This window comes from Salmo trutta, chromosome 37, assembly GCF_901001165.1.
Source record: "Salmo trutta chromosome 37, fSalTru1.1, whole genome shotgun sequence".
Classification (NCBI taxonomy): Eukaryota; Metazoa; Chordata; class Actinopteri; order Salmoniformes; family Salmonidae; genus Salmo; species Salmo trutta.
The window spans coordinates 11852558-11863446 of NC_042993.1; the positions used below are offsets into that span (position 1 = coordinate 11852558).

The following is a 10889-nucleotide window of genomic DNA, read 5'->3' on the forward strand; positions in this document are numbered from 1 at the left end:
CAGTAGGGGTCTTTGAACAAATAAAAATGTGTTGAATCTGTCCCATGAAGCATTCACTGGTCTCACCATGCCACAGTGTGGTGATAATAGTAACCTAATCATTGTCATTATAACAAATAATGTCTTACATCAGGAAAGTAAGGCAACCGATCTTAATGACTCCTGCCTTAAAGCACTGAAGTTGTAGATATTAACATGTGCTTATCGCCCTCTAGTGGTGAAACCAGCTAAAGACCGATTACTCTGACCAAACCCAGATATTCTTTACCATCACAGACAAGGGAATGGATGAGTGTCATCAGACTGTTTTTATTGCAGTAGATATATCTCCCGCACTGGGCACCTTGAATCTGGATCGTCTTCAGCTTGCTCCACATCACTCTTCTCCTTTATCGACCACCAGTGCAGAATCCTGTAACAACCAGGTACACGGAGATGAGTTAGTCCAGACGAGAGCTTCTCCATGATATGTAAGCCCATGTCTATACCCATGTCTAGACTAGGATATCCCCTTGGTAATATCTGTAATATACACATGACATAATGCATAAATAAAACAGTTCTGGTATGAATGCTGAATTAGGTATGATGGCTATCATATGAGAATAGATATGTGTGATTTTTGAGGGAGAATCTAATATTTTTGGTCCTTTAGGAGCTTTCAGTGGCCATATCTTTTCAGGCCCCAAGAAATTAGATATAGTGTCACAGTTACATAGCAAACATGAACCTGTACTGTTCCGGAAACAAGATATGATAGGATTTGAAACTGCCTGTCCGTATTTGACAGGGACAGCTCTTTCTCTGGGTAAGTCACATTCAGATTCAAACAATCTTTATTGGCAGCATGGCAAAAAAGCAATCCAATGCTGTCAAAGCAACATGGCTTTAATAAAGCAATAAGGCCTGAAGAGGCACGGTATGGTGAATATGCCACTGCTAAGGGGTATTAAGGCACTTTCTGCATTAATAACTGTCTATACTATAGCCTATAGAATATAAATGATTGTCTCCATCTGTGAGGGAGGAGGGATACTAACACAGTCAAAGGTATATCTACAGCTCTGTGAATGTGAGCTGGGACACTGACACAGAGGGTATATAGGGTGTATACAAAAGGTGCTATCTAGAACCTAAAAGGGTTCTGTGGCTGTCCCCATAGGACAGGGCTGTTTTGGGAGTGCACGTTTTGTTTTTTGTCCTAGCACTACACAGCTCATTCAAATAATCAACTAACCATCAAGATTTGATCATTTGAATCAGAAAACCAAATGTGCACAGCTTGGGGTCCCGAGGACCAAGTTTGGGAAACGCTGCCTTTGAAAAAAAAATGTGTTTCCAGGTTAGAACCGTTTTGGATCCAGGTAGAACCTTATTGGGTTCCACATAGTACCCTTTCCCCAGAGGGTTCTACATGGAACAAAAAATAGTTACTGAAAAAGAAAAGGAGAGCCGCACACTCTAGGAGCAACATCGTTTCGACAGCCAAGCTGTCTTCATCAGGATTTTACCTGGAACCAAAAAGGTTTTTTTATGGGAACAGCCAAAGAACCCTTTTGGAACCCTTTTTTCTAACAGTGTACTTTGTATGTGGGCAGTGAAGGGTATATCTACAGTACTGTACAGCTTTGTTCACTTACCCCAGGGAGAGGAAGAGCAGCAGTAGCAGAGAAGTCAGACAGGCCGTGAGGAGAGAGGGAGGGGGGAGACGGAGGAGGGCGAGGGACCATCCACCAGGCACAGGGACAATTCGACCCCCTGGAAGCAGAGACAGATCAAATATCTCCTGCAGCTCACTGTGGCCTACCACCACCTGGGGGATGACTGGGTCAGAGAGAGAGGGGGGAAGGAGAGATAGAGAGATGAAGAAGAGAGAGAGAGAAATGGACAGAGAGAGAGAAGACGGGTGGACAGGGTTGAGGAAGGGAAGGGGGATGGAGAGATGGAGGGAGAGATAGAGATGGTGTAGAGTGAGGTCAGAGACTCAGAGCACAGAGAGATAGAAAGAGGAGATAACAGAGAAAAAGAGAGGGTATACATCGACTATAAAGATATATACAAAGATGTGTGGTGAAGCTCTCTGGCACAAAATGGCCACAGTGCTACACATTGATGGTGAATGGGGAGTCACCACCATACAACACACATAAAGGAATATGGGACTTGAATGAACGTCTCTTTACAACACTATCATCACCTATGAGGTGGTAGTAGAGTCTGACTAAGGAGCGCTGGTCAGAGTAGATCTCACACTGGTATGTTCCCTGGTGTCGCAGACCAGCTGAGGGGATAGAGTAGAGCCTGTCTATCCCTACTGTCACCTCCTCAAACTCATCCACCTGCTGGGTCCTGATCTGCAAGTCAGGGGACAACATGACTGCACAATCCTCTGATCTTTTCACACTACAAAGGAATCATGTCTAAATGGAAATTTCAGGAAAAGGGAGGGTTTTATAATATGACTTTAATAATTCAGCTCATCTTTTTGGGAGAGTTTCTCATCTAAAAACATACTTGGGTCCTGATTGTGAGGATTTGTAGTGGGTACTGTATAATGATGGACATGCTAGGGCTAGGCCATTATCTCCAGCATTGGCACTCTAAGGATAGGAGAACTAGCTACATCCCATAACATCCACCAACCTCCTCTGCAAACCTCCAGACCACTTTCATTTCATAAGGCAGGGGAAAGGGGACGTCACACCTCATCTGTGTCCGGTTGTTCTCCAGGACTGTGATGTTCTTTGCTGTAGACACACACACACGCGCAAGCATGCACGCGCGCACACACACACACACGCACGCACACACGCACACGCACGCGCACGCACACGCGCACGCGCACGCGCGCACACACACACACACACACACACACACACACACACACACACACACACACACACACACACACACACACACACACACACACAGTGAAACCCTCTCACCTTGTGGTGAAGCTGTTCTCAGGGGGCAGCAGACAGCGGCAGTCTGAGCCCTCCTAATGATCATATTTAAATACAGCCTCTAGCGGGGTGCACTGAAAGGGATGATATGCTGAACAGTAATTGTGCAGCACTGGGTGGATATGAATACCATGGTGTGTGGGAGGGGACTGTCACCTTACATAAAGAAGCCAAGGATTTAAAGGGTACCTTGGGGAGGCTTTCTGTGCAAAAAACCCTCAGACTTCACTGCTAAGAACATTTCAAGGATGAAAGGCACCAAGTGGATGTTTTCACGAGGGGAAAATGCACTTATGTAACACATAGCCTACACAGACAGAACTACATACACAGTCCTACACAGACAGACCTACAAGGACAGTCCAACACAAACGGACCTGCACAGACAGTCCTGCAGAGACAGTCCTGCACAGACAGTGCTGCACAGACAGTGTTAAGGCTGGTTTAGGATGAAGTCTTTTAACCAGGCATTGGGCAGATGAGGGTATTTGAGTTATGAAACAAATCGGTGTGAATGGTCAATAGATTTGATGTGGTGGTGTTTTGTTACTCACTTGGACAGTCAAGTGGGAACTCACAGGAGTCATACTGACAGGTGATACAGTTGTAGACATAACCAGAAGCCTGAAAACCTGAAGAACCCATGGGAGGAAATGCAACACAGCCTATATGTTTCTAGAATAAGGTAGAATAGAAAGGAAATACCATAGGAATTCAATAGGAAATTAAATCTATTTAATACTTCGTATAACATGTCTTAGTATAACTATTTAACGAACTATTATATTGACAGCAGATGTCACAACTAGCTTGCTATCATAGATTGATTCATAGAATAGTTGGAATCTTTTTAACACGTTGAGGCCATAGCTGAGCAGAGCTACTAAGAGTTCATGAGGTTCAACAGGAAGGTCATGCGAGGAGGAACAATTGAGGAGGAAACAGTCACTCACCACATGGAGGGAAACATCCAGAAGCTGGGTAGAGATAATAGGGGGAAAACAAAAAAATGACAAGAAAGAAAGAAGAGGCAGAGAAAACTATTTAAACAACAACAACATTTTTACTGATGAACATCGACATGACAAGTTGTCTTGATTAACATGGTTCAGTGTAGAACCAAGTATATCGTTAGACTGATAAAAGTACTATACAGAGCTATACAGAGCCTATACTATACAGAGCCCATACTATACAGAGCCAGTGGTGTAAAGTACTTAAGTAAAAATACTTTAAAGTACTTCCTAAGTAGTTTTTTGGGGTATCTGTATTTTACTATTTATATTTTTCCCAACTTTTACTTTTACTTCACTACATTCCTAAAGAAAACAATGTACTTTTTACTCCATACATTTTCCCTGACACCCAAAAGTACTCGTTACATTTTGACAGGAAAATGGTCTAATTCACACACTTATCATGAGAACATCCCTGGTCATCCCTACTGCCTCTGATCTGGCGGACTCACTAAACACAAATGCTTTTTTGTAAATTATGGAGTGTTGAAGTGTGCCCCTGGCTATCCGTAAAAAAAAGTGTTTTTTAATTGTGCCGTCTGGTTTGCTTAATATAAGGAATTTGAAATGGTTTATACTTTTATTTGTACTTTTGATACTTAAGAACATTTCAGCAATTCCATTTACTTTTGATACTTAAGTATATTTAAAACCAAATACTTTTAGATTTTTACTCAAGTAGTATTTTACTGGGTGACTTTCACTTTTACTTGAGTCATTTTCTATTAAGGTATCTTTACTTTTACTCAAGTATGACAAATGAGAATCTTTTTCCACCACTGTATAGAGTCCATACTATACAGAGCCCATACTATACAGAGCCCATACTATACAGAGTCCATACTATACAGAGTCCATACTATACAGAGCCCATACTATAGAGTCCATACTATACAGAGCCCATACTATACAGAGTCCATACTATACAGAGCCCATAATATACAGAGCCCATACTATACAGTCCATACTATACAGAGCCCATACTATACAGAGCCCATACTATACAGAGCCTATACTATACAGAGCCCATACTATACAGAGTCCATACTATACAGAGTCCATACTACACAGAGCCCATACTATACAGAGTCTATACTATACAGAGCCCATACTATACAGAGCCCATACTATACAGAGCCCATACTATACAGAGTCCATACTATACATAGTCCATACTATACAGAGCCCATACTATACAGAGCCCATACTATACAGAGCCCATACTATACAGAGCCCATACTATACAGAGTCCATACTATAGAGTCCATACTATACAGAGCCCATACTATACAGAGCCCATACTATACAGAGCCCATACTATACAGAGTCCATACTATACAGAGCCCATACTATACAGAGCCTATACTATACAGAGCCCATACTATACAGAGCCTATACTATACAGAGTCCATACTATACAGAGCCCATATTATACAGAGCCCATACTATACAGAGTCCATACTATACAGAGCCCATACTATACAGAGCCCATACTATACAGAGCCCATACTATACAGAGTCCATACTATACAGAGCCCATACTATACAGAGCCCATACTATACAGAGCCCATACTATACAGAGCCCATACTATACAGAGCCCATACTATACATAGTCCATACTATACAGAGCCCATACTATACAGAGCCCATACTATACAGAGCCCATACTATACAGAGCCCATACTATACAGAGCCCATACTATACAGAGCCCATACTATACATAGTCCATACTATACAGAGCCCATACTATACATAGTCCATACTATACAGAGCCCATACTATACAGAGCCCATACTATACAGAGCCCATACTATACAGAGTCCATACTATACAGAGCCCATACTATACAGAGCCCATACTATACAGAGCCCATACTATACAGAGCCCATACTATACAGAGCCCATACTATACAGAGCCCATATCATACAGAGCCCATACTATACAGAGTCCATACTATACAGAGCCCATACTATACAGAGCCCATACTATACATAGTCCATACTATACAGAGCCCATACTATACAGAGCCCATACTATACAGAGCCCATACTATACAGAGCCCATACTATACAGAGCCCATACTATACATAGTCCATACTATACAGAGCCCATACTATACATAGTCCATACTATACAGAGCCCATACTATACAGAGCCCATACTATACAGAGCCCATACTATACAGATGACAGGTTGGGAAAAGGTAAGAATGAAGACATTTCTCTGATGCTACTTACCCCATGGCAAGTAACGGAGGTTTGGATATGAAAGAAAGGTTCTGAAATATGGTGTGAGGTAGTAGTGAGGAAAAGGAAATACAAGGGAGAGGAGGGGATCATGTCTCACCTCTAGGCAGTTTGAAGGCAGCCGCAATGAAATTGTCTGCAGCTGTCAGTAACCTCTCGTCATACACTGTGTCTGATGGATAGAGAGAGAAGGAGAGAAAAATATATCTCAATTGCTCCCATGGAAATGTGCGTGTGTGTGTGTGTGTGTGTGTGTGTGTGTGTGTGTGTGTGTGTGTGTCTGTGTGCGTGTGTGTGTGTGTGTGTGTGTGTGTGTGTGTCTACAGTAAAGAGTGTCTACAGTGTCCATTTTTACCAGAGCTGAACTGATCTTATAGTCTGCTGCTACATCCAGTGTAAAACATCCAGTGTAAAACACTGCCCCCAGTGTAAAACATCCAGTGTAAAACATCCAGTGTAAAACATCCAGTGTAAAACACTGCCCCAGTGTAAAACATCCAGTGTAAAACATCCAGTGTAAAACATCCAGTGTAAAACACTGCCCCAGTGTAAAACATCCAGTGTAAAACATCCAGTGTAAAACACTGCCCCAGTGTAAAACATCCAGTGTAAAACGCTGCCCCCAGTGTAAAACATCCAGTGTAAAACACTGCCCCCAGTGTAAAACATCCAGTGTAAAACACTGCTCCCAGTGTAAAACATCCAGTCTAAAACATCCAGTGTAAAACACTACCCCAGTGTAAAACATCCAGTGTAAAACATCCAGTGTAAAACACTGCTCCCAGTGTAAAACATCCAGTGTAAAACACTGCCCTCAGTGTTAAACATCCAGTCTAAAACATCCAGTGTAAAACACTACCCCAGTGTAAAACATCCAGAGTAAAACACTGCCCCCAGTGTAAAACATCCAGTCTAAAACACTGCCCCCAGTGTAAAACATCCAGTGTAAAACACTGCCCCTAGTGTAAAACATCCAGTGTGAAACACTGCCCCCAGTGTAAAACATCCAGTGTAAAACACTGCCCCCAGTGTAAAACATCCAGTGTAAAACACTACCCCAGTGTAAAACACTACCCCAGTGTAAAACATCCAGTGTAAAACATCCAGTGTAAAACACTACCCCAGTGTAAAACATCCAGTGTAAAACATCCAGTGTAAAACAAGGGAATCAAAAAGCATGGGGAAGTGGGGAAGTTTGAGAGAGAGTTATTAACAGTACATTTAGATTTTAGTAATTTAGCCGAAACTCTTATCCAGAGCGACTTACAGTTACAGATGTAGGATTTTAATTTGATCACCCTGTTGCAGGGGAACATCCCTGCAAAGCATGAAATGTAAAACATGTTGTGTATTTGAGGTTTTAATACTTCTGAAGTTTGCAATTTACACTTTGACATTTCAGACTTGTTTTTACCTTAAGAAAAATATATCAACCCCTACACAAATGTCCATTAATTATGATCCACATACTAAATCACATTTCCTGTTGCTGCAGGATTCTTTTCCTGCTGTAGCAAACTGTCTCAAATAATGATCCTACATCTGTAGAGGATTTATCTTAAGGTAGCTCGGTAAGACAACCACATCTCACAGTCATACCTAGTAATGGTGGTTGTGTGCATCAAATAAAATGTCCATTCCATTCTTGGAAGGCAAAGTATTCTTTCTGATCAAACTTTGAACATTCATGACTGTGATACAGTATGCAGAAACAAAATCCACAGTAATAATCTAACTCTCTCTCCAAAAACAATTATTTCATGTCGTCTCCCAACACCATTAGCAAACACCATTAGCAGTGAGGAAAGCACATGAGGAAAGGACTATTTTGTTGGGAGTGACGCAGACAGCAGGACTTGTACCATCATTCATCTTCTTGTCAAATTCCTCCGCCATGGGCATGATCTCAGCATTTAGGATCTCCTTCAGCTTCTGATCATAACCTTTCCCTGAGAAATACAAAGTTTGAGTTCTTATCATCTTCTTATTTTATAACCCACCTAGGAAGCCAAATCCCAGTGCTTAAATAAAACAGGATCAGTTTTCTCACCAACTCGCCCTGCCTCAATCACTTTCTGGTTGTTATTGAATATATTCCCTAGTTTTTTAAAGCACGAGTCTACATTTCGTATGTTGTATTCGGTGAGGACGTGTCCCCAACACAGACGTATGCTGTCTTCAACCTCCACAAAGCACTGATAGCAGCTAGAAGAGGGGTTGAACAACGTGCTGGCATACAGAACCCACAAACCCCACTTCCACATCTTCAGGATGATGTGCTGTCAGGTGGGAAAGGTCAGTTGAGGTTCCAAAACTTACTGTGGTGTTGAATGGGAATGTATGATGTCATAAAGGATGTCACTGAGATACAAGAAATTCACATAGAATTCTAATTCAGATTCCATGGATATTCCATTTGCATGACACACTAAATGAAATGCCGTGTCTTTGAGCCCATGGTGCTTTGTGCAGAGCAGATGTTCATCTTCACTTGAGGTGTAAGTGTCTTTAAACCACTCCACTTATATCTGACAATGACAGTGTAATACATGTTAAATGCTCTTCCACTTCATGGCTAGGTATAGGAAGAGCACCAAAGCCTTCCCTTTGCCTCAGTTTCCCCACCTTTCTTCTCAATTCCATTGTCTCTGGTCCCCTCTCTCTGCTACCACAATGCACCAGTTTTACTGCAGAGCAGAGGGAGGGAGGGAGGGAGGGAGGGGAAACTAGGGGGGGAGTGAAGAGCGAGTGTAAAATGCTCATGAAACTGTAACAATACAGAGTAGAAGTTTGTCTGTGAAGGAGCCAAAACAATAATGAAAGAAGATAGGCTCACTGGTGGTCTGGAGAGGGAGAGGGAAACAGAAAGGGAAATAAACCCTGAGCAGTGGAGGACACTGAAATCATTGAGATAATGAGTGATGGAAAAAGTGCCAATCCCTAATTAATGAGAGAGAAAGAGAGAGAGATTGAAAAAAGGTTAAAGACATGGAAGAGAGAGAAAAAGAGAGATCACGAGACAACAGAGAGATAAAGGAGAACAGAGAGAGGGAGAGAGACTACCAATCAAGCCCACTGCCTCATCACATCCCATATCCCCTACCCCTCCCCCCACAACCCCCACTCTCCCCATCTCTCTCTCTCGGTGTGTCTCCATGGTAACCAGACAGGGTGCCTAATACACCAAGTTAATATATTTCCAGTGGCATGGTGAGCTGGGTACTAAAGCATTCATCTGTCTCCACACAGACAAGCTAATCAATATTGGCCAAGAGTCTGCTCCAGGACTGCCAGAGTCAGACAACCAGTCAGGCAGCCTCCTTGGCTTCCCAGCTGGGGAGGGAGGGCCACAAATACATGTGTGTGCCTGTGTGTGTGTGTGTGTGTGAGACCAACTGGGGACATTGTGTTAGTCCCCACGAGGTAAAATGCTAATTCTAGGGGGTTTAGGGTTAAGGTTAGAATTAGTGTTAGGCTTAGAATTACATTCAGGGTTAGGGTTAGTAGCTAGGGTTAGGTTTAGGGTTAGGTTTTTGGGTTAAGTTTAGGGTTAAGGTTAGGGTTAGGGTAAGAGTACGGCTTAGGGTTACGGTTAAGTTTAGGGGTTAGGGAAAATAGGATTTTGAATGGAACTGAATTGTGTGTCCCCACAAGGTTAGCTGTACAAGACTGTGTGTGTGTGTGTGCCTAGTTGTGTGTGTAGCCAACAAGGGCACTTTGATGAATTGACAATTCATGCAGTACAGCTAAATGTTCATTCACTTCTGTTTATTTACATTTAAGGATTGAAATCCTCTCCATTAATATCTAGTGTGTGACTGGGAGGTCAGCAGGATGATATTTCTGGATGACTGCATGTTTGTACATTACCAAGATGATAGTCCGGGATATGTTAAATGTGGCTTTGCAGCTGTAGTTAGTGCTTCAGTGCCAGCAGCCACATTAACATGAAGTCTTCAATTAGATGATAACATGTTTTACACCTCTGGAGTCTCTCCCATGCAGATCTGCCAGACGTAGCTCATAGCATGCTCCTCTTGACACGCTCACACAGACTGTCACACCGTTTACATTACTCTGTCTTTATTTAGGAATTAAGACATACAATTAATACAGTAAAAAATACAGCAACAGTGTATAAATACTTTCTTTCATTTGGATCATTAGCTGTCTTCGAAGATGATAACTTTGACGGGGTCACCACCCTTGGCTGTCTTTTGATTGGCTCCCATGATGGGTTAGAACACAAAGCCAGCCAATAGGGTGGGCCCCCTGAGGTCACAGACAGACATCCTCTTCCACAGGTATTTGTTGTTAAGAGGGAATCACACTTCAGACAAGTACATATGTACCAGAACATTCAGTAGAGTCCTGCAGAATGGATAGGGCTGTGTGTACCATTATCAGATACAAAGACATGGGACATCCAACCACGGTGTCAAAGTCTGGCTTTTTATTTTGTATTCAGATGTGTGGAAGCAACTCTAACTATGATCACTTTAAAAGGAAACACCAGTTTAAACACTATACATTGCATTATTTATACTGGAACAGTCTATGGGAAATAGCAAGGAGTTCATTGACGTATAAAAACAGTAAGTCATTGTCACGCCCTGACCAGGTGAACTCTGCTATTTTGGTCAGGGTGTGGCATTTCTAT

At 42.3% G+C, this 10889-nt stretch overlaps 1 protein-coding gene across 2 annotated transcripts; it reads right to left on the reverse strand.

Moving 5' to 3' along the window:
• Nucleotides 1–285: 285 nt before the first annotated feature.
• spaca6 (sperm acrosome associated 6) lies at nucleotides 286–8270 on the reverse strand. Of its 2 annotated transcripts, none has more exons than XM_029737614.1 (8): nucleotides 8092–8270; nucleotides 6330–6401; nucleotides 3917–3940; nucleotides 3518–3595; nucleotides 2644–2747; nucleotides 2198–2354; nucleotides 1641–1758; nucleotides 286–412 (listed from the first exon to the last, which is right to left on the reverse strand). In XM_029737614.1, exons 1-8 carry the CDS (start codon nucleotides 8207–8209, stop codon nucleotides 310–312), a joined length of 774 nt encoding a protein of 257 aa, XP_029593474.1. In that variant the 5' UTR covers nucleotides 8210–8270; the 3' UTR covers nucleotides 286–309. The 2 variants fall into 2 exon arrangements, with proteins under 2 accessions (XP_029593474.1, XP_029593473.1); XM_029737613.1 differs by having other exon boundaries at nucleotides 1641–1824.
• Nucleotides 8271–10889: the final 2619 nt, after the last annotated feature.

Excerpts from the sequence above, each read along its gene's own strand:
- spaca6 (XM_029737613.1), bottom strand. The coding sequence starts at position 8,209 with ATGATAAGAACTCAAACTTTGTATTTCTCAGGGAAAGGTTATGATCAG. Across the intron at positions 3,596-3,916 it reads TGGATGTTTCCCTCCATGTG|GTTTTCAGGCTTCTGGTTAT; the intron begins GTGAGTGACTGT and ends TGGGTTCTTCAG. Across the intron at positions 2,748-3,517 it reads GTTCCCACTTGACTGTCCAA|CAAAGAACATCACAGTCCTG; the intron begins GTGAGTAACAAA and ends GTGTGTCTACAG.